General features: G+C 40.2%; 1 protein-coding gene across 1 annotated transcript; it reads right to left on the reverse strand.

Annotated features, from left to right (window-relative positions):
* Window positions 1-2,834: 2,834 nt before the first annotated feature.
* Window positions 2,835-17,095, reverse strand: LOC116514589 (protein-lysine methyltransferase METTL21E-like). The gene is made up of 4 exons (XM_032226195.1): window positions 17,029-17,095; window positions 9,820-9,977; window positions 4,768-4,885; window positions 2,835-3,310 (listed from the first exon to the last, which is right to left on the reverse strand). The coding sequence occupies exons 1-4, from the start codon at window positions 17,087-17,089 to the stop codon at window positions 2,907-2,909; spliced, it is 741 nt and encodes a 246-aa protein (XP_032082086.1). The 5' UTR covers window positions 17,090-17,095; the 3' UTR covers window positions 2,835-2,906.
* Between the last annotated feature and the right edge of the window lie 7,592 nt (window positions 17,096-24,687).

Here is a 24,687-nt window from a genome sequence, read left to right on the forward strand (position 1 = left end):
ATGGGGAAAGCCAGATGTCCTTCATATTATGGCAAAAAGATCATAAAACCAGGTGTGGATTCCATAACAATGCCCTGCTTATTGACGGAGGTTCCAGTCCCAATTGTGGTTGTAAGTTGAGGATTACCTGTGTCCAACAAAACATACCAGGACAAAAAAAATATGTTTTATTTTAACTTTCAACTTAAAAGTTATGTTAAAAAAATGACTTTTTTATTTAAATATAGTAATGTTTACTCCAATGTGTTAATTTGTACCCCTAGTTAGGCCCCAACCAACCTCCTGTATAAAACAGTCCTTTGCCATTCTTTACCACAGCACTGTCTAGAACAAGAAACTGTGGAGTAGAAATAATGATAGACGCCCCATCACATCCTATTTGGATAGAAGAAACAGTCAGAATCTGGGCATTATGGGAAGCCCTGGCTGCATTTAAACCATTAAGGTGCACAGTTCTCTATTCAAGTATTCAAGGCCCAGATTTTGCCCATGAAAGAGAAATAATATGGCTGAAATTACCCTTTCTATGTTCTCCAAACCTGGATCTGTGAAGGCTTTGTACCAATAATGACAGTTTAAATGCTCTGCTTCACATTTCCAAGCAGCTACGAGAAAGGTTAAGTAAATAGATTTATTGCAAAGAATAAGGAATCCCCCATTCATGCAGTCATTTTATAACTCCTACTTCCAAAACTCAAGGTGGTTTATCGAACACAAGTCACTGCCATTGGTAAAATTCTCCTGTTCCACTTACTCTGGCTCTAAATCAGTGGTGAAATTCATTTTTTTTTTACTACTGGTTCTGTGGGCGTAACTTGATGAGCATGGCAGGGGCAGGATACTGCAAAATCTTCATTCCCTCCCCACTCCTGGGGGAAGGACATTGCAAAATCTTCATTCCCACCCCACTCTGGGGCCAGCCAGAGGTGGTATTTGCCCGTTCTCCAAACTACTCAAAATTTTCGCTACTGGTTCTCCAGAACCTGTCAGAACCTGCTGAATTTCACCTCGGTCACTATTGTCTGAAAGAGTTTTATGTAACACAACCTAAAATCTTGCTCCCTGTATGTATATTATGCATATTAGCTCCCAGGTTTAAATTCTGGGTCTCTCCCTGCATTTCCTTTAGCCAATAGCCACAGTAACATTTTTTGCCAAATGCCCATGTCTAAAAAAAACCTGTTTTCCTTGATGTGAGGATTAGTGATTCCTGCCTCCCAGTTTCAACACTTACAATAACTGCCAGTAATTGCGAGAGGAATTTTGGGGTCCTAATGGACAATCATTTAAATATGAGTCAAGAGTGTGCAGCGGCAACAAAAAAATGCCAATGCACTCCTGGGCTGTATAAACAGATAGAATCAAGATCACATGAAGTTCTAATACTGTTTTACAAAGCCATAGTAAGATCATATTTGGAATACTGCATCCTGTTTTGGTCACCACAATACAAAAAATATGTTGAGACCCTGAAAAAAAAGTGCAGAGAAGAACAACAAAAATGATTATAGGGCTGGAGGTTAAAACCTACAAAGAATGTTAAATGAATTGGGTATGTCTAGTCAATGAAAAGAAGGACTATGGGAGACATGACAGCACTGTTCCAATATTTCAGAGGCTCCTACAAAGATGAGGGGGTCAAGCTATTTTCCAAAGCACCAGTAGGCAAGGCAAGAAACAATGATTGGAAACTAACCAAGGAGAAAAACAACCTAGAACTAAGGAGTAGTTTCCTAACGGCGAGAGCAATTAATCAATGGAATAACTTGCCTTCAGAGGCTGTGGGCTCTCCAGCACTGAAGACTTTCAAAAAGAGACTGGACAACAATTTGTCAGAAATGACATAGGGTTTCCTGCTCGAGCAGGGAGTTGGACTAAAAGACCTCCAAGGTCCCTTCCAGCTCTCTATTCTATGTTCTAATATTGCGGCTTGTTTATTGTTCTGAACCTACCTGTGTCTTAGTTTTAATTATGAGCCTGAAGAAGTTGAAAGTGTTAAACAGAGGAATAAGAACCAATATGATAATTAAATAGCATCCCTTTATTAAAACAAATATGAAGCTTTAGAAAGGTGTTCATTTTTTAATACAGCCCAATTCCTGACAGCCACTATAACTATTGCAACTATTAAAATTTAGTTATTACTTAATGGGGATTAGCCATTACCCATATTCCTTTTCGGAAAATATGACAAGCTTTGCATATAAATTTAATAAATAAATAAAATGTGATAAGACAGGCAGTTGAATCTTCCTAAGGCATTATCAGCAGAATAGCATTTATCAGAAGTAAAAACACATAGCTCTTTACCATACCATGTCACCCACTTTCCTGCACCCACAATATGTGTTGCCTGAAGCAACCACCTCTCTCTACTTTATCACAGCAGGTTAATCTGCCACCCCTGAAATAACCAAAATGTCAATTGAGAATGCAGAGTTAACCTGGCAGCTCATAACTTATTCATATAAAAGCATGCAACTGAATTTTAGTTTTATAATAATCATTGCAGCAGCCTGAATGTATTGTTGAACTGAAATTTTGATAAGAAATAAAATATTTGACTACTCCAGCAACTTTGTACATTCAGAACTGGAAAATCAAGCAAATTAACTTGCTTGATTTTGATCCTATTACATATTTCCTTAGGTTCTTATAACTTTGTTGTTTATGTGGATTGCTTATTTAGTAACCTATGACTATCACAGAATGTTGTATCTTATGATCTATGATGATTGTATTTTATGATTTATGATCATGATTTATCACTTGCTGCTTGTATGTACTATGAGAGTTTATGCACTGGAGACAAATTCCTTGTGTGTCCAATCACACTTGGCCAATAAATAATTCTATTCTTTTCTATTAAACTGGCTAATTATCAACAACCGACAGGCAGGATATATTCATTGGAGTTGTTTTGGCCTCCTCTTTGCTCTAAACAGGGTTATATTTAAACTAGGAAAATCAGAAAGCATTTCCAGATGGAACATTGTTTTGAATTGGTCCACAAACCAGTTTTCACTTTCCAGTCTGAACCGCATGGCCCAGATGATGGTGGTATTATCTGTACACAAATGATCAAAGGTTAGAAGCAGCTCCTCCAGGAAAGGGTGGTTATATACAACATCAGCAGCCAATATGTAGTCAAACTGAGATGAAGATCTGGGGAAATTCTTCTGCAGGTCCACCCCCCAGACCAAAGCTTTCACCTGAGGCTCATGTTTGCATTTCAGTTTTGTGTTTCTGAGAAGATTGTACTGAAGGTTTCCTAGCACTTCAGGCAAGTCCGTGGACATCACATGAGCACCTGTGACAAAAGGGACCACAGTGACATTACTTATGGAAGAGAGTTGATTAAAATAGTGCAAATTCTTTTTATAATTCCGTGTGGCATAAGCAAAAGTGATGAACTGTGTGGCCCACTGCAGGAAATGCAATATTCCTTTGTCTTTTCCAATTCCCTACTTGATGAAATTCCAGGCCAATTTTGGATTATAGTTTTGTAATATTTATTCAGCTTACAACTGTAGGCAGAGCAAACTTGAGCAGAAAGGCTCTCTGATAATGTGACATTCCACAACTGTACATTAAGTTTGTAGGCTCAATGAATCAATATTGTCTTACATCAGTGGTTCCCAAACTTGGCAACTTTAAGACTTGTGGACTTCAACTCCCAGAATTCTCCAGCCAGCTGGCTGGAGAATTCTGGGAGTTGAAGTCCACAAGTCTTAAAGTTGCCAAGTTTGGGAACCACTGTCTTACATTCATGTTGCCAAACTAGTCAGGAAGCTCACTAGATGACTTCAGACCATTGACTACAGGCTCGTCCATGTAAAAGGACTAAATGCTACTATCCAAGGTGTTTAAACAGGGTGCAGTGAGATCCATGGGAAAGGTTCATAGAAATAAAGCCCGTTGCTCCCCATACTAGAATTTGATCCACATCAGCCCAAGTATAAACACCTAAGCAGTTTACTTTAGAAACTGATGAATCCCACAAATACTTATTTACTTTATTTTATTTTATTTATTGGAATTTGTTAAACAAAAACGAGAACAAGACTAAGAGAATAAAAAATACAATGACAGGGAAGATGGGCACATTTAAAGCAGGATAAAATGTGAATTAAAATATAAAAGTAAGACGTGGCAGAAGGGAGAGGTAAAAACCTGCTTGTAAGACATGTACAAAAACAGGAAAATGTCAAAAGCCCTAAACCACAGAGTCCAGTAAAGGTTCCAGTAAAAGTTCTTATGTCAAAAGCCCAAAACCACAGAGTTCAGCTAAAGTTTGTACAGAGAGACATAGTCAGTACCTATGGCTCAAGATAAAAGGAGAAGTAAGATAATATCTACTTCTTTTTAAGGCTTCTTTTCTCAAGATAATCAATAAGAAATGAGTTAAGTGTTTCTGTGTTACGCTGCTTTTGAGAATGTATAAGAATGCGTGCTTCGATGATAAGGGTTGTTCAGAATTTGCATACTAGCCTTTGACTAGTTTTCTGAACCTGGCTGCCAATAAACTTCTCCTTGATCCTGAGATGTCTAAGTCTTGTCATTTTCTGCAACACGTTAGTGCACTTATATATGTGCGTCCCCTCTACAATTTCAATTTCAAGATTGATATCTTGTTCAAGGGGGCTTTACCCTGAGAACAAATTGATTTTGCACCTGTTTTTCCAGCTGTTTTGTGTCCTTCAAGATACCAGCATCACATGTGCTATTTTTAAAACGGAGGGCACAGCAGGAGATACTACCACTTACCTAGCAGGCTGGCTACTATAGACACAAGGCCTGTTCCAGCTCCAATTTCAATAACATTTTTGTCAACCAAGTTACAAAGCTTCACATTTGCTTCCAAAAAATAGCAGAGAACAAGAGCCTGAGAATGAAAAAGAACAAATTGCCAAACTTGAATAAGAATACATTGTCAATTGTCAATTCTGAAAAAGAATAGTGAAACAATGGCTTTAGCTCCACAAGGCCACCCTTTAATTACTAAAAAGTAACAAAGAGGAGAAAGAAACTTTAGCTTATGCGAACAAAAGTATCTCTTGACACAAAAAATATGTATGAGAGTTATGAATCTTAGGAAGTTAGAGAAATACTCAGAAGTTGAAGGTTGTTTTATATGAACTGGTTTTAGACAATTGGCTAATGAAGGGTTTTTAGGTTATTTGGATTATAATGCTCCATAATTCTTAAGCAGGGGAAGGTGAGATTTGCAGCCCAAAACATATGGAGACCCATAGATTAACTTCCTTTGCTGTACACTGTAAAACTCCTGTGTTGTCTTCCACAATTAATTACAAGGGGAGCTTATCTGGCCTGTTTAGCAAAGGGTCTTCTAGCACCATGCAATTAATTCCTGACCATGTCTATTCTAAGGCTTGCCAACACTGTTATTGGTGCCATTCTGGACAGCTAGTATTCTACTGCCTAAAACAGGAAATAAGAACAGTATAGAATAGAATAGAATAGAATAGAATAGAATAGAATAGAATAGAATAGAATAGAATAGAATAGAATAGAATAGAATAACAGAGTTGGAAGGGACCTTGGAGGTCTTCTAGTCCAACCCACTGCTTAGGCAGGAAACCCTACACCACTTCAGGCAAATGGTTATCCAACATCTTCTTAAAAACTTCCATTGTTGGAGCATTCACAACTTCTGGAGGCAAGCTGTTCCACTGATTAATTGTTCTAACTGTCAGGAAATTTCTCCTTAATTCTAAATTGCTTCTCTCCTTGATTAGTTTCCACCCATTGCTTCTTGTCCTATTTCGCTTCTCATCCAAAGCTGAAGAAGCTTCTTAGATGAGAAGCAAAACGTCTACAAAGGAAAAAAAAATGTCCAAATGCCTCTTAAAAAAGCACCTTTGGGACAACCATGACCGCGAAGACTGAGAATGTCCATAATATTTAGGAACAATATAGTGTTCAGAATTAAAAGGGGCAAAAAGCTGACATACCATGTGAGGGATAGTATAAAACTGGACTTCTTGAGATTTATTTTTCTCCTTTTTCTTTAAATCAAATGCAATATGTGCCACTAATTCCTACAAGACAATGGAACTGTCCCCATCTGATGCAGGAGGGGGTACACAGGTAAACCCACCAGTGGCTGGCCTGGTTAGGTGGTCTTAAAAGAATGGACCTTATAAACTTATATTAGCGTGACATTTCACTCTGGTGACCTGGAGTTCCAACTTTGACTTTTAGCTTCCAACTTTGACTTCTGACTTCCTCATAAGTATTAAAAATAGTGCTGAAACAGTGTGGCAAGACGCTGTGAAGGAGGGGCACAGGAAGCCAGGCATGGGTGAGAGATAGAACAGAGGTGAAACAGCTAACATTCCAAAATGAACTTCTCCTTTTTGAAATGTCATGTTTGTCTCATGTATGGAAACACCTTGAGAATGCACAGTGTGGAACCCGGCATAAAAGTAGCATCCTGGGCAGAGCCCAGGCAGTTCAGATTTTGGTGTGTTAGCACGCTGAACTCGATGCATCAATAAAACTGTTTCTCTCGCACTTTCGTGGTCTCGAGTCCTGGTCTTTCGTAAGTAAATTACAAACCTCAATCTGCTGCAACACATCCATTACCATTCCATCTAGCTGAATCAGGGGTAGCAAAGCAGACACGAATAACTTCCAGGACCAAATGTCTTTTCACCTTAAGCCAGCTGCTAATAAGCTAATTGCTGCTATTTTTGTTTCATTCTTTTTTTTTTCATCCCTTTGTTTCAATTATAAACTTTGGTAATTGGCAGATGAACATTTGCTTTGAAATAACACCTTTTACCCTTGGTAGCTAACATTTTAAAATTACAATATAAATGTCACACAGTGCATTATTTTCAGATTCTGATACCTTCTTTAATAAAATGTTTAGGATCATACAAACCCATTATACAAGTTGTTCATGCAGGATTGGAACAAAGGCCAATCTAAATCAGGTTGAATTTCCGAAGGGATGAACCAAATGTCTATTGGAAACCCTGGTAAAATATACTATAAAGAAAATTACCATTTGAATATAATATAATAATATATTATATTATATATTGTCATTGTGCATCATGTATACAACAAAATTGGTTAATATCAGACACTCCTAACTGCCAGGAGTACTGGTTTGTATGTCTCAATGTGCCCTTGACCAATGATTTTACAATTGGGATGATGCGCTGAATTTAATGTTTGGAGCAAACTAGTAGAGAATGACATTATCTAATTGAAAAGGGCTGCAATTGGAGGAAGTTGGAATCAAATGGGGATAAGAATTTCTAGAAAAAGCAAATAGAAGATGAGATTAAGAGGAAATGAACTGTTGCTGCAGACAAAAAGTTGGACAGCTTGGAGCCAGTGAAAGAATATAGAATTGGAAATGTCTTGATAAGGAAGCTGATTGTCCCAAAGGGTGAGCTGGCATAAAAAATATTCAGAAATTAGAAAACTATAACAATGAACTGTAGAGCTGGAACTTAGTCTAGAACAGGAGTATCAAACTCGATTTCATTGAGGGCTGCAGCAGGGTTGTGTTTGACCTTGTTGGGTTGGAATGAGGTTGGCCAGAGTGGGTGTGGCCAGCTTGATGTCATTCCTGTCAGGGGTGCCTGTGGTGGACCAAGTGCTTTGCCAGCAAAACCTGGCTCCCGAGCCCCATTTTTGGCTGCCACAGCCTCCTGCAACCCTCTGCCAGTGAAAATGGAGCTCAGGAGGGCTGCATGCGGGCCAGATCTAAGTACCCCATGGGCTGGATCCAGCCCCTAGGCCTTGAGTTTTACACCCCTGGCCTAGAAGGTTACTCTAGAAAGGGAGAGCTTAAGGAGAAGAAAGAAAGGCTACTTGAGAATGATTAAGGGATAAAGTGCGGGGAGAAGTACAAGCAGTGGTGGGTTTCCATTATTTTTACTACTGGTTCACTTGCATGTGAACGGAATGGTTCTGCACATGCTCAGAAGTATCTGGGTGGTTGGGCGGAGCCTCCTGCTGCCACAACTACCAGTTCGCCTGATCTGGACCGAACCGCGAGCAACTCATCTCTGAGTACAATTCTTCTCTCCCAACAGCATTCTGCTCAGCTAGGGCTCCATCCTTGCAAGTATATTTGGAAGTACGGATTATCGTTGGCAATTCTCAATCAGTGGCAAGAGAGGGGAAGTCTGGTGGATTGTCACCAACAAGGAAAAAATCCAGTGCGGAAAGCACCAAAAGGAGACGTGGATAGAGATAAACAGGCCAGAGGAAGGGAGGTCCAACCCAAAAGGAGCATTCAGAGAGTGAGATTTGGATCTGACAACAGAATTAAGTATCATCTAATGAATGATTCATGGTTAAATGCATCTGAAAATGCAACACGTGAATGGCACACTTTTTAATTTGAAATATAGGCAATGGTCATAAAGAGCAATGTAGAGCAAATAAAAATGTTCAGAATCTGAACTGAAACTACCTAGGAGTATTACTGATAAAAGAGAGGTAGCCTATGCTTTTAATAAATCTAAGATAATTTCATGCTTCTTGTTAGGAATATAATCTAACGGTTGGGTTGGCAATATATAAACCATGTAACAATGTTGTACCTGTTTCTTTAAATCATACTATAAAATGTGATTGGTTGCTTTTTTCCTCAATCGGCCATAAGAGGGAGCCAGAATGAATGTTACTCTCTGTTTCTTGGATGCTGGGCTGATCTGATCTGTTTTGGAAGCTGGCTGTTAGAAAGTGCCGTGAGATATTGTAAGTTTTGCAACTGCTAGCAAACTTTGAGTACTGAACTGATTATATGATACTGGACTATGTTATTTGGATTTTCCCTTAACTGAAAAACATTGATGACTGACTGTCTTATCCGTGTATGACTTGGACTGTTTGATGGACTCTGATACCTCTATTTCCACGAAAGTAAAAGCCTATTTAAACTGCAGTGTCTCTGTATGCTGGTTTGTGTGTTCTCCAACACAACTCTCACAATGCTTCTCTGAACGTACTCGCTCTCCCAATAGGGAGCTTACCTAACACTTCTGACACCTGATAAATTACATTGTCAAAAGATTCCCTTTTGATCTGTGAATATTAAATCTGCCCAAGAATAGAGATGTGGAAGTCCTAACTTTAATATTCCACTGTGTGTGGACTTGTATTTTCAAACATTATGTTTTTAAATTTTTACCACCACCACCCCAAAATCCAAATACATGCAGTGCTTGTTTAGCAATCAGAATGGGAATCAGCAATTCTGTGACACAGTTGCTGCATGGGAAATCACGTGACACAACTGCACTTTCCACTCTGCCCACCTTTGGAACACTCCCTCCAGCACTGAGATAATTAACAGGAATGGATTTAATGGTTGAATTTACGGTACATTCATTGGAGAGGAAGGGACAACAAGAGAGTAACCAGGTACCCAATGGGAAATGTACATCGAAAAAAATGTGTTAGCATCATCTGCTAGCCTAGTATGCTTGGGGTTGGGAACTGCAAATGTTCCAGGCAAACAGCTGGCACTTACTCATTCCTTTTGATGTGTAGGTACCTTCCCACCAAAGGTTTTCTATTTTTCTATTTGCATTTTTACATGCTTTCAAACTACTAGGTTGGAAGAAGCTGGGATAAGTAACAGGAGCTCACTCCATTACGCAGTGCTAGGGATTCGAGCCGCCAAACTGCTGATCTTTCTGATCAACAAATTCAGCATCTTAGCCACTGAGCCACCGCGTCCCTTGTAAGGCAGATATAGGCCTATGGAATATGCTGCTGTACTTTGTTTCAGATACCAAAGCCAATAATATTGCAAGACAACAATACCGAAGGCCAAATCACAGCTCCATAACTGTCTGTAGCTTCTGTAATCTTGATCCTGTGGCCAGCAAATTTGAATTCTTCCCAAGTATGGGTGGTTATCAAAGAAGGACAAAAACGTCGTCCCATGATCTCTGCAACTATGTCTTCATCTCCATTTGGTCCTAATTTAAGATAATAAGAAGCATGTAATAATGACAGTGACAACAAAAATAACAGACGTTTTAAAAATAGCAAGGGCAGATATCCCTTTTAAATAACAAAATACTTATTTTATGTCAATGCTGGTAAAGGATCCTCACAATAAAGGTTTTAATGTATTTGTAGACGTTATGCAGAAATTCCTAAAACTGTAATAACATAATTTACTTTGTAGATCAGTAACAATGAAATAAAAAGTGTACTACAGTAGTCTTGTAACTAGCTGAATCTTCATAATTAGAAGACAGACAGGGGTCTAGGATAATTGACCGCAGCCATATGACCATGCTCATTTCACCTTGGTCCCCTTGCCACAACTGACACACTATCGGTGTTCATCCTCAGCTGGCCTTCCACTAGCACTAATCCCCCGCGTTCCTCTCCCTCCTCCTCATCTTGGACAATTGGTTGAGGGACACTTGTTCTGGGGCAATTCACAATGCAGGACAATTAGCTGCACAACCAGGCAACCAATCCATGCCCTGAGCAGTGGGTCTCTGCCTTCTCATTGGGTGCAGTCCTGCCAGTTTGGCTTCTTGAAGTGCTCGAATTCCTTCCCTGGCATTTGGGGTAGGCTATGCACAGGGGAGGAGGGAGAGACTTTCTTACCCTTGCTGGGAAACTTTTCAGGTGATGTGGGGCATGGGGGGGCAGAGAAAACATTGTGGAGAATTGGGGTGAGGGGACTCCAAGCTCTTCGCTGAAAAGCAGGTCTCAGGCAGGGAACTGCTGGTATCTGTAGCATGTAGGTCCAGGTTGGGCATTAGCAAGAAGACCTGTGCCAATCACTTTAACTGCCCCCATTGAAATTCATCTACCCTTTAGAATTCCGGTGCAGCAGCAGAGGTGTCTGGAAAGCGAGTGGGTGCCTGCAGCAGGTGAAGGATTCAGAGTGGTGCAAGGATAGTTGGGTGACGGGTCTCTGAAGCTTCCTTTGCCAGATGTTGCAAATGGCATTCCTAAGGGTAAAAGAGCTTCAATGGGGACAATTGACCCTGAGAAGTTTTCCAGGAAACCAAAGAAAGTCTCTCCCTCCTATCTATCCAAAGCTGGAGAAGGAATTTGAGCACTTCAGGAAGCCGATCCAGTGGGACTGCATCCAAGGGGAAGGCAAAGCCCCCACTCCTTGGCTTGCAAATTGGCTGTCAGGATGCGCAGCTAATTTCCCTGTGCTGTGAATTGGCCAGGGACAAGTGTCCCACAGCAAATCACCAAGTGGGCTAATTTGCAGAATCTATCCAAAATCCATCACTCCCTAGAGATTAAAAGTTGGCAAAATTGGGGCCATTTCAGCACCGTGGCATCTTCCAACTACACTTCCCAGAAACCTTTAGGTTGGGTGGTACAAAATAAAATGGGAGAAGCTTATCCTTCCTGTTTTCCTTTAGCCCCTGCACCCAATTAGATGACAGCAAGGCCCAACAAGCGAGGTAGGGCTGGCTTGAGAGCACTGGCAGTCTTTGGGTGAGCCCTCTTCTTCCCTGGAGGGAGCAGGCTCTTGCGGACACACCAGAACAAGAATCAAGGGTGTTGTTTTCCTCACAGCCTACAGCTCCCTTGGCTCTTCCTTTCCCAGGCAAAGTGACATGCAGTTCCCTGGGTCAGTTGCAGAAGGAATGAGGCTTCACTGGGACTCTTCTGAAGGTCATGAAGCAGCGCAGTCTATATGGAAAGAAGACTGTTGGCCTAACAAGTCATGGATTGTCCAGCTCATGTATGAACTAGGAGCTGAACTGCTATTCTTGCTAGACCACTTGAATCTAGGTGATCATTTAATCAGCATTAAATAGCTCAACTAATGAGTCAGGGGATAAAAATTTTTTGGGGGGGAACAGCTGCAACATGTAAAAAATTCCAAGTTTGAGCATGAGAACAGAAAAGAAAGAGGGAGGGGGAGAAAAGCACTGGGAACCAGTAGTGACCTGCCATTTCTTTTGCTGTCAGAAAGACTTCTCATGAGCAAAAGGTAAAGGTGAAAAGGTAGAAATATTGGTACAATTCAATTAATTCAGAAGTATTAATTGTCAGTCAGAATCTGGCTCTCCATATTTCCTATTTACAAAACTGGGATATTGACAAAGTTTTTTTAAAAATAGTAATATGTTATATGGTATGGCATGAATCCATTTTCAGATAAATTGTCTTGGGGTGTTTTTTTAAAAAAATAGTCATAATTTCTTTGAACTCTGCAGAAATCAGATTATGATTGCAGGAAAGCTTTTCTGTTCTAAAGGACTGTGAGATTTACGACTGCAGAGAAGAGAAATAATTACCAAGCTTGACAATTTTAAAATAAGATTCATGCTCTTGAAGGCAATCAATGGCTAATAACCATTAGGTATATACCATGTTTCCCCAAAAATACAATCACAGAAGAAGTCAAGTAGCAGAGCAACTGGTGTCAGGGCATGAGACGCATGGTTGCGGTGGTACTAAGGTAAGCAGGTAAGACATCCCCCAAAAATAAGATCTGATGCTTATTTGGGGGCTGAAAAGAAAATAAGACCAGGTCTTATTTTCGGGGAAATGCGGTATTACCTGCAGCATCTTGAGACAGTCAGTCTCAGTACAGTTGCTGGGAAAGACAATGTGCATAGGATTATGAAGTTCGTAATCTGTTTATAGATTTCTAGCAAGTGTTTGATTGGCTATTGTGCCGAGGGAATGCATTAGCCTTTGGACATATCTGTTCAGGGGTGGGATTCAGCCTGTTCGGACAGGTTTGGGCAAACTGGATGCTAATTTTACAAGGACTGGCTGACCCCATCTACCCTGCCCCTCCCGGGAATCTCCACTTGGCCTGTTTTGGATGCCAGGAAAGTCCAGGACCCGCATGGAGATTCTGGGAGGGCAAAAAATGGACCTTCCAGAAGTTCTGGAAGTCCAGAAATGGGCCAGTTTCCAGCCTCCAGAGGGCCTCTGGAGCCCAGGGGAGGCCGTTTTCACCCTCCTGGAGGCTGGAGAAAAGCTTCCAAAGCCTGGGGAGGGCAAAAATTCCCCCCCCCTCTGCCACTGTGGTGGAGGAGGCGAAGTAGGCCACGCCCACCATGGCCATACCCAGTCAGCAACCAGGCAGAGAATTGGTTGCTAAAAAGTTTTGAATCCCACCCCACACCCATCTGGTGTAACTCTTCTTATACAAGAAATTGGTCATAGGGCAATTTTCAGCTTTTACTAGATCAGTGTTTCTCAACGTCGGCAACTTGAAGATGTCTGGACTTCAACTCCCAGAATTCCCCAGCCAGCATTGGGAGTTGAAGTCCAGACATCTTCAAGTTGCCAACCTTGAGAAACACTGTACTAGATGTTAGGAATTAGCGTTGAATGAACTATGATTATTATCTCAAATTAGTTTTGGTACCCAGTTTCAAGAGAACAATGAACATCAAGAGAACCTACTACGCTCAAAGTCATGTCAACACGTCTCCTCCTGAAGCATTCTCAGCTGGTCCAATTAGAGAAATGCTATATTGTGGCAAGGTGTTAATATGATAGAGTTGGCTCCCGGGCCACATTCTTTTTCTAGATGGAAATGACAAATGGTCTATACAGAAATTGGACAAATTATTTTCCAAATATTATGCATTTAAAAATGTTTTCAATGGCTTTAAAAAAAGTCCCATTTCAATGGAGGTCAGGGTGAAATAAAGGGAAATTCCCCCTTTTCTGCACCATTTTCTAGTTAAAATCTTATCTGTAACTTCTAATTTTCCCTCAGGTAGTAATTTCACTAGATTGGAAAAATATAGACTGAACATTCCTATACCTGATATGACTTGAAAAACAACATACATATGGTCACTAGATGGCAGCAATGAGATACAGAAACTTCCACATTTTTTTTTACTGACATCTAGTGGTCATCTGGTTTTCTAACCTTAGTCTTGGGTCATATTTGTATAGCTTGGCTTCAAAGAGATCCAGTTAAAACTACAGTATTTTAAACCTCAACACTGTCACCCAGATTGCCCTTTAAAATATATATTTTAATACCCAATCAAAAACAGTCCTCACAGCAATGCAAATGTGAGATAGGTTGACTTGTGTGTGGCTTTGCAAAAGTTAAATTGTAGTTGCAGTATCTCTCTCATATTACATGCACATGCCCTACACATACAGAGCTGGGAATAAATCCCTTTGAACTCAGTAAGATATAGTTCTATGTTTTGTATAATAGGGTACAATCAAGCAAATTGAAGTTGATTGCTTTATAAGAGGATCAGAATAAATCACAGATACCGGGTTTTTTTTGCACATGAATATTTAAACCATCAATTAACTGCTTAGAATGTTAATGTTTGTGCATATTCCATTTTATCAGATCCTATTAAAACCCTATAAACTAATTTTCTATTTTATTGGGTTGCTCACCCAAGCGTTTTTCTTGTATAAATCTGTCTTATATGTTTTTTTTCCTTGTTTCTATTCTAAGGAAACTGAAACCCCTTTACATGCTGAGTCCCCATTCACTATATCATCCTTCAGTAAGTCTCATTCCTTTCTAGCGTAATAATCTCTTTTTTTCTCGTCACTTCAACAAGCTGAATCTCTGGGTCATCCTCCTAAGGAAGAGAAATGATAGAGATTTCAGCAAGTGAGAACATCTCTGCAAAGGTGAAAGCAACCCACCCTTTGCAAATTCTGAAATAGGATACAAGGGTTACAAGGTCAACCTTTTTTAAATGTTGCCAAGGGAAATGATACTCCTGCTAAGTCCCTGATGACCTGGGGACCTTAATTGCTCTTTTCAAAAGAGTCTTTCCCTCGTAAGGATACTTTTCAATCTAACCTTGAATGTATGCTATGATTCCATCTCTTTCCCCTGACCTAGCAATTACCAAAAAGCCTGAAAAACCATCCAGCATGTTCTTAAGGAAGATCATATTGTTGGGCATGGATAGGTGGTAGTCTAATTCATTGAAGGAAGGGCAATATTTTAGCAACGTATTAGTTGTTCGTCTCTATTATAAAGCCATTTCCACAGTCCTGCTTAGGGTTTAGTCCAGCGGTGTAATCCTCTGAAGTCTGTTACCGGTTCAGTGAGTCTGCTACCGAGTGTATGCGCATGTGTGGTTGAGGCGTGCCCACGCAGCGCTAAAAAAGGAACTTTGTGAAACCTTCCAAGTCTGCAAAGGTAAGTAGAACAGCGGGGCGGGTTTATCCACTATGCCACATGATTTAGTTAGAAAGCAGGAAATCTGACAGTTCTAGCTAATATAAATCGTGCATCACAGCTTATCTTCACCCAGCTGATGTCGGAAATACCAGTTCGCCTGAACCAGTAGCATTTTTTACTACCGGTTTGGGCGAACCGGTCCAAACCTGTAGCATTTCACCCAAGATTTACTCTACGCTATTCTGCTATTTCATTAATTTTGTCTCTATTCTCCTAATTGCCTCTTCCTGACTAAACAGTGGGCAGCAGTGATCCTGGGACATGAATTTAGTGCAGAGGTGGTCTTTGACTTTGGATCGCAATTGAGCCCAAAATTTCTGCTGTTACGTGAGACAGTTGTTAAATGGGGTTTGTCCCATTTTACAACCTTTCTTGCCACAGTTGAATCACTGAGGTTGATGTTAGTAACCCAGTTGTTAAAGTGAAGCTGTGCCCCTAAAATATTTTTTTTTTATTTTAGAAAATTTATATAGCTGCCTACTCGCTCACGTAAACTCTAGCATCTTACAGACAAAAAAACAATGTAGAAGAAATAAAAGTAATAAAAAATAATAAAATAATAATCCCCAACTCCTCAGTGACAACACATGCTCAAATCAGCCATTTAATGGGTTCCATCCCACTCTGGGTTCCACAGGCCCACTGGCAAAACCACATCTTCAGGGACTTCCAAAAGAGTGGGAGCCAGTCTAATTTCTGGAGGTATGATGTTCCAGAAGGAGGGAGCCACCACGAAGAAGGCCTTTCTTCTGGGTCTCACCAGATGTACCTCCTTAGGGGTCATGATCTGCAACATTCCTTGCCTATATTCTATTATTTGATATTCTACGATAATATTTTGAGAACATGAAAATGATGGGTAACTGTAATCCAAAATTTTGTTTGGAAGTGCATTCTCTGACCCATACCACAGACATTAGCTAGGGGAGAATAGATAGCATCCTGTGAAGCCTAGAATGAGTCATAAGAACCTCACCATGTCCTCCAATAAATGGCTCCTTTGTGATATCATTTAAAGGTGACATCGCTTTTGCATCAGTTTTATTTCTTGGTGATTTGATAATAAAAAAAAAACATCCACATAATTTTCTTGGCAAAAATGAAGGTAGGTGATTACTCTCATCTTCTACTCTGTTTTTAGGCTTTTCAGCCTAGTATTCCCCAATAATTTTCTATCCAATACTAACTAGGCTTAGTTTCCAAGCCGAAAGATAAGCAGAAGCTATCATCCACAGATAGTTCTCAACTTATCATTGATCATATTATGACCTTCCAAAGTTATAACAATCTCAGAATGGCCCTCATGAAGTTTTGCATATGCCCCGCCAGCAGTTATATGACCACATTTTGGGCGCTTGGCAACCAACTAGCCCTTACGACTGGTTGCAGCAGCCCATAATAAAATGACCACATTTTGCAATGGTTCTGTGCCACTACCAGCAAAAAACCACTTTTGTAAGCATGGGTTCATTTAACAGACACACCACTCACTTAATGACCGCAGTGATTTGCATAACATTCACTGCAAAAAATGTCCCAAAAAAGGGTTCATTTACATGCGTGTCTCAACTTATGATCACAATGACCTACGACCAATTTCCAGTCCCAACTATGGTTCTAACTTGAGGATTACCTGTACTGAGAAACTGCTATTTATCAGACTACTATTATGAAAATAATATATTCGTCTCAAAATGTCAATATGTGGTTATCAACTAAACCCAGTTTGTCTACTACTGTTGGTGGTTTTGTTGTAAGGTCTGTTATATCACCGGTTAACAAATATGAAACATAGCAAGCTAGCCACAAAACCAGATAGAAGAATGGGTAATATTTACCTTTGTTATGGTCTGGTTTGCTAGGTATTTCATATTTTTGTTGAGAGGATTTTGAATCCATGTCATACAAAGTCTTAGGTTAACAATCCTAGAAATGAAACCAAAAACACAATGTAAAAATACAAGAAGTAATAATTAAGTCAAATCTGATTCTATGAAGAAGTAGAGCCCTCCCATTATCTTCAATAGTCATGTTTCCTCAGTTGATTGGATAAATAAATAAGAATTTTACTGCAATGGTCAACATCCAGTGATAATTTAGTAGTTAGATTATTATTTGCTATAGACAGGAGTAGTTCCAATAGCAAAGAACAAGTCTAAATTCATGTTGAGGAAAGCCAACTTTATGGACAAACTTTGTGGAGCGATGTCACATCTCAAGTTTTCATATTTCAGAATCTCTCGAAAAGAACTTAGCCTAGAGATGTAAAAAAACAACAACAACCCTCTAACAACCCCCCAAAACACCTGAGATAAACTCCTACTCAACAAAATTGCAAGAACTATCAAGAGGGAGTTATGACAGTGATGTGTTTCTGATCTCAAATACTCAGCATATTTTCAAACCTGCAGACCTTAAAAAGGTGTATCATCTGGGAAAGTGTTGAAAAGGTCATATTTAGAAAACTGAATTCATGAATGTAGTACTTAATAAAATGCATACAAATTGCTTAGGTTTTAGAAAATTATAAATGACACAAGTTATTTATAAATATAGATCGATATTCAAAGTCTTCATTGAAACTTCTTGACTGATATATTTGTTTTACTAGCTAATTTAGTTCCCATGTGAATACTGACATCTCCAGGTTGTATGAATGTTTTGTTATATATTGGCAAATACTTTGCAATAATCATCCAGAAATATATCCCTTTAGTGCACTATCAACATTATTATGAAAATTTTAAATTGTTAAAAATATCCCTGTAATAAAAAGTGTTTTTAAAAAATGGGCCCCAGCACAAATCCAAAAGCTCCGAAGATGAAACCTCTCATTCCAGTAACCGTCTCAAACTGGAGTGTTTAAAGAATTAACAAACAGTATATACATTAAATTGGATGGGAGGAAATGCAGGAAAAAAATAAAATATAAAAATAATAACAACAGAAAATGTATTCAGTTAGAAAGGATATGCGTAAAAAGATGATTCTCCAATAGCAGGAGCAGTGTAATAGTAGATGCTCCTGAAATATTTCAATTAGTAGGCACCGTGGCTGAGAAATGTGTAACACATAATCCACATTTAATGACATGGCAATAAGATCTCCCCAGATTATTAGTGATCATGCAAACGTACATAAGGGAAGGTGATCTTTGTGTCCTTATTTCAAGTTGACTAAGGCTTTATATGTCTTATAAAGTATTTAATATTAAAATTTCAAACCTGACCCAATATCTAATTGGTAACCAATTATTTTGTTCATATGAACTGATGTTGCTTCAATCTAGATGAAATATGTAGATAGTGACCCTCAACAAGTTGGCCAACAGAGTCTACATCAGCTGCATCTTCTGCACTCAACACAAGAGTAGTTCCACAAAGAGGATACTCTAGTAATCTAAACGTAGAGTTACAGGTGCACAGACAACAGTTCTTATGCTATCCATGTCTGGTTGAAAAAAAACTGAAACTAGAAATAGGCATTCTCAACCTAGAGATCATGTGGGCCTTTAGTAACAGTGATAGTTCTAGGAACACCTAAAGCATATTTCCTATGCTAAGAGTGCCTCCCCGTTAAGAAAACTCCCAAATTCCCATACCAAGGATTCATTCATTCACATATATCCACTGACAAGATTCAATATTGATTTCTATGTTCTCATCCAACCAATTCTAGGTACCACTTTGGAGCATACATATATTCTACTGAATAGCAATAGCACTTAGACTTATATACCACTTTACACTGCTTTACAACCTTCTCTAAGTGGTTTACAGAGTCAGCATATTGCTCCAAACAATTTGAGTCCTCAGTTTACCCACCTCGGAAGGATAGAAGGCTGAGTCAACCTTGAGCCTGGTGAGATTTGAACTGCCAAATTGAATCAGATGTCAGACAGTATCACCAGCATATTGATGGCAACTCCTAATGGCTGCTCCCAGAGAGAACAAGATAAGATGCCTTATAATAATATTGGTAGCATAACTGCGCAGATAATTAGTATTAGGTGATTAATAATAAAATTTATTGAAAGATGCTGCAAAATCATAAAAGGTCAATTTCTTTTCCATTTGAGGTCATTATCAGGGCAATGAAGAGTGATTCGTTCATCAATATGTGGACGATACTCAGTTGTATCTGTCCACCCCGTGCCAACTCAGTGAAGCGGTTGACATGATGTGCCAGTGCCTGGAGGCTGTCAGGGTCTGGATGGGAGTTAACAAGCTTGTACTCAATCCAGACAAGACCGAGTGGCTGTTGTGTTTCCCTCCCAAGAATTTGGCCAGTATTCCATCACTCAGGCTGGGGGGTGAAAATTTACGCCCCTCAGACAGGGCGCGCAACTTGGGAGTCCTCCTGGACCCACAGCTGACCTTAGAACATCACCTGTCGGCTGTGACCAGGGGGACATTTGCCCAGGTTCGCCTGGTGCACCAGTTGCGCCCCTACCTGAACCGGGAGGCACTCGCAACAGTCACTCATGCCCTCGTGACCTCAAGACTGGACTACTGCAATGTGCTCTACATGGGGCAGCCTTTGAAGAGTATTCGGAGACTACAACTCGTCCAGAATGCAGCCACGCGAGCGATTGTGGGTGCATCTCGGTACAGTATAGTTACACCTATCCTCCGCGAGCTGCACTGGTTACCGATCGGTCTCCAGATACGCTTCAAAGTGCTAGTCGTAAATTATAAAGCCCTTCATGGTATTGGACCTGGGTACTTGAGAGACCGCCTTCTGCCAATTACCTCCCAAAGACCCATTAGATCGCACAGGGCAGGCCTCCTCCGGGTTCCGTCCACCAGCCAATGCCATCTGGCTACTACCCGGGGGAAGGCCTTCTCTGTTGCAGCTCCGGCCCTTTGGAATGAACTCCCCGTGGAGATTCGGACCCTCACCCCTCTCCAGGCCTTCCGGAAAGCCGTCAAAACCTGGCTGTGCCGGCAGGCCTGGGGTTGATGAGTTCCCCTCCCCTCTCGACTTGTATGGCCGTATGACTCTTGTGTATTTTAATTATATGTATTGTGTTTGTATCCCCTTTCCCCTTTTGAGTTGTTCGCCGCCCTGAGTCCCTCCCGGAGAAGGGCGGCATACAAATAAATTAAATCTGAAATCTGAAATCTGAATATACCCATCTCTCAATCCAGACAGAAGTGAATTTATTTTACTTTATTTCTTTGTGGAATATAGCCAAGAATATTTTCCAAGTGCTCAAAAGGGATTAAATTTGTAACTGGGCAGTAATTCTTATACATTTCTGAATACTGTAAAGGTTTTTTTAAAAGATGTGGATGAATTACTAACTTTTGTAAGACTAACAGTAGCACTTATTACATAAAACATTTATACTCCTTGGATCCACTAGTCACACAGACACTATCTGCATTGAATAAGCCAAGATGGGTAAGGCTCAGTTGAACAGACCGTAGGCTATCTAGCTACCAGTATCTTGTCTATGTTCTTCAGCCTCATAAATTGAAAGGGATCCTATATCAGCCCACCAATCTGTGGGCTGCAGTCCACTAGTGGACCATGAGGTATTTGCAACTGAGCTATGGAAATGATCAGTGAGCATGCACACATGCACATCACTTTTGCAAGCAACAGCAAGCCCATGTACGTCATCTGTGTGAGCGACAGGTGCATGCATGCCGTTTGTGGAAATGGAGCTGTTTTGTGCAAACCATCCCCCCTGCCTGCCAGTTCGCAAACTTGGGAACATTGGGGAACTCTGTCCTACATAACTGGATCAGATAATGCATTGACTCCATCACTAGGTATTCTATCAAGAAAAAGATACAAGAGTCCATTAGAATTGGGCAGCTGATAAATGTTAAGGATGGTTGGATGGAGACAAGGGAGGGAGATTGATAGATAGGTAAGGCACAAGTTCCACCACAAGATCATCCACAACAAATGACAATATGTCCTTAACTATTCCAGAAAGCTCTGCTTGCTGTGTATTTGCAGGATCTAAAGCAAATCTTTTTTTTATTCTTATGAAATAGACATGGTTATACATTGTTGTTTGTCCAGCTGGCCTCAAAATTGGTGTTACACCATTTACATTCCAGCTGTCCCTTGATCCATTTCATTGCTTGGAGCTCCTCAGAAAAGCAGGGAAATTAGGATATGAGAAGCCAAAAAGGGCATTTGGAGGCAACTTCATTCATTTTGTCTTACCTTCTGAAGTACAGGGCGGGGCATAACCTTTTCCTAGGGGGTCACAGCAACACTTGTAATAACAACACAAATAATTCATACACCATTCGAAAGCCCATCAAAAACTGAGTTTATTGACACGATTTAATAGTCAGTATGACCACCATTAGCCCTTCGAACAGCATTCAAACGAGGTGGATAAGAACACAACAAATCTTCAAACAGTTCCGTTCGATTTTCCAGATTTTTCAACACAGTTTCCAAATTCATTCTCAAAGTTTCAACCGAATATCGATTTTGACCTTGCTCCTGAATCATCAGAGCTTCCACTTCATCCTTAATTATGGCCCCAATGTTCTCTGCCGGATTGAGATCTGGCGAATTTCCCGGCCAGACGTCATTGCCCCAAAATTCGACATTGTTTTCTTTTAACAATTGCTGAGTCGCATTTGCACGCATGCAAGGAGCTTTGTCATGAAGAAAGACAGCCTCACCAACCACCAAGACATTGTCTGGATCACTGAGAAATGGAATGACATTCTCCAATAAAATTTTCTCACGGAAATAACTGCCATCCCAGGATTCCCCTTTATCCTTCAAAACCCAATGCAGTTTCTTGGCTGTGAAAATGACGAAAATCCCGATGCAAGTCGGATTGCGAACGATTTGTCGATATCGTTCATGTTTGGCGATGTCGTCGACGTCTTTAGCCCAAATTCGATCGTTCTGGAAATCCGGTTTTCGAATGGCATAAACGAAGAATTCGTCAGATGGCGCCAAATGAAGAAAATCTTCCTCGGTCCATTCAGACAACCAATCGCACAACCAAAGCCGATCTTGAACATGTGTTTGAGTTTTCAATGGTTTGCAAATGACGTGGAATGGCTTCAAACCTTCTCGTTCTCGATATCGGCCGATTGTCCTTTGATCAACTCGTTTTCCACGAATTTGAAGGATTTCTTGGGCCACTTTTCGGTTTCCTTTTCGTTGTTTGCGACTGCCAGTTGCAATGATGGCTTTGCTGTCTTGGGACAGTTGCAGAGGACGCCCTTCTCCAAATTTTGTGAAACATTCTTGGGCTGTTTTGTTCCAATTATCAGTAACCCAATCCGGATGACGTTTCAATTTGTTTGCAATCCATTTTCGATTGATAAACGTCGCTCCAGCATCGCGAGCCTCTCGAAAGGCAATGCATTTTATTCTGTCAATGATCCTTTGTTCTTCCGAATCGAATTTTCCAGCCATTCTTAAAGCAAATTTAACATTTAATAGCTCATTCAATTCAGTTTTTTATGGGCTTTAAAATGAGGTGTCGCGGAAGTTGTAAACTGCTGTCGATCTTGCTGTGACCCCCTAGGAAAAGGTTATGCCCCGCCCTGTACAGGCTAAGATTTTGACAGAATTATCAGCTTTGCCTTCTGAAAAAATTCCCCAAACAATTCAAGTATTTCTTTCATTCTATGAAGCTCTGGGAGGACCATCTTAATGGTCCTCTGTTTCCAGTTATCCCTTTAACACAGCAAAGAAATAGCAGGAAGTACAGCATGTTTGCCAAATGCTTCTAAAAACACAACTGCATGCCAACAAAAAGCTTAAGCAACAATTACAGAGAACCTTTCTCAGGTTTAACACGCTTCGAGAGCATTTTCTGCCATATCATCGTAAGTGGTTTGAGCTGCTTGCAAAAGCTTATTCTTATATAGTAAGTTCTAGATTTGCAGAAGCAATGCATGCATTCATTGATTTAAGGTAGCAAAGCAAGGCTGAAGCTATGAAACCAACAAGCAAGTTGCACCTATATAAAACACAACAGATTTGTGATAAATTTGTGATAAGCATGTTTACAAAATAAACATTTAAATCTTGTTCATTGTAATAGTTGCAGTGGCAGAGGGGAAATTATTAAAGTAATTTTCTACACTGCTCATACCACAGTTGTAAATAAATTCCCCTTCATTGGTATTTCACAAAATGTTTTGCTTCTCCATATGATCTGATGATCTGTAATCTAGAAGGGCCTGCAAAGCCTTAAAAAAGAGCTAGTTGTCCAGCTGTTGGATTTTTTGCTGTTTTGACTACAGTATTCTAGCAACAATTGCATTACTAAGCATACTTCAGAGTAACTTTAAAAATTCTTTCCAGAATCTGAAAATGTACGCATGCAATCTATTCGAACCTACCTACCTTTTGTTGTTATTTATATTCAGAAAAAGTAGAGGCAAAATGAGGCGGGATGAATAAGCTGTTAATTCTCACCCTCAAAGCATTAACTATCTAATGAAGCACTAGAAAGAAACAACAGATCAGTTTGAAGTGCATTCTGTCATCTCCTATAAGAGAATAACAGCTGCCCTTGAATTTCATTGGGAGAAGAAAGCCGACACAAAGTACACTTACGTAAAACAGAGGGGACAGTGATGACAAGCAAGCCAGTCAGACGCTGGCCTCAAATTAGCAAAATCAGTCTGCAGTCCTACTGTGTATCCCAAGTTGATGAAACCAACTCAGTAGGGCTTAATTTTGAGTTGACATCTAGTTTTACAGAATGGTGTTTTAATGCCTCATATCCCACAGCCAGATACACCATACTGGGTGACAATCTTTGCAGAAATACGATTCTTTTCTTATTTTAGAACTTGCAAGGCAGGTGCTGAGAAACTGAAATTAAAGCATCCTCACAGTCCAGATATCATTTTTCTCAAGAGTTGAGATGATACCAATATACAAGGAGGATTTAAACTGCCAAGTTTTAAATTGATTGGAAACACCTTTCTCAGCCTCGTGCCATCTTTTAGAACTACCAAACAATATGACATTTTGAGGCCTTTGAACTATGGTGCTGGAGAAGACTCCTGCGAGTCCCTTGGACTGCAAGATGACCCAACTGGTCAGTCCTAGAGATTGACCCTGGCTGCTCTTTAGAAGGCCAGATCCTGAAGATGAAACTCACGTACTTTGGCCGCCTAATGAGAAGGAAGGACTCACAGGAGAAGAGCCTAATGCTGGGAAAGATTGAGGGCAAAAGAAGAAGGGGACAACAAAGAATGAGATGGCTGGATGGGGACACCGAAGCAATAGGCATAAATAGACTCCAGAGGATGGTAGAGGACAGGAAGGCCTGGAGGAACATTGTCCATGGGGTCACGATGGGCCGGACACAACTTCACAACTAACAACAATGGCTGAAGTTTCTGGGAACTCTCATCCCCATGGCACCAAGTTGGAGAAGGTAGGAGTAAATGAAAAAAAAATAGTTAGAATCAAGGAAATGGATAGGATGAGATGGTTGCATTAAGCAGTATCCGAGACAATAGGGCAGTTATAGTACTGGG

This window comes from Thamnophis elegans, chromosome 11, assembly GCF_009769535.1.
Source record: "Thamnophis elegans isolate rThaEle1 chromosome 11, rThaEle1.pri, whole genome shotgun sequence".
NCBI classification, from domain to species: domain Eukaryota; kingdom Metazoa; phylum Chordata; class Lepidosauria; order Squamata; family Colubridae; genus Thamnophis; species Thamnophis elegans.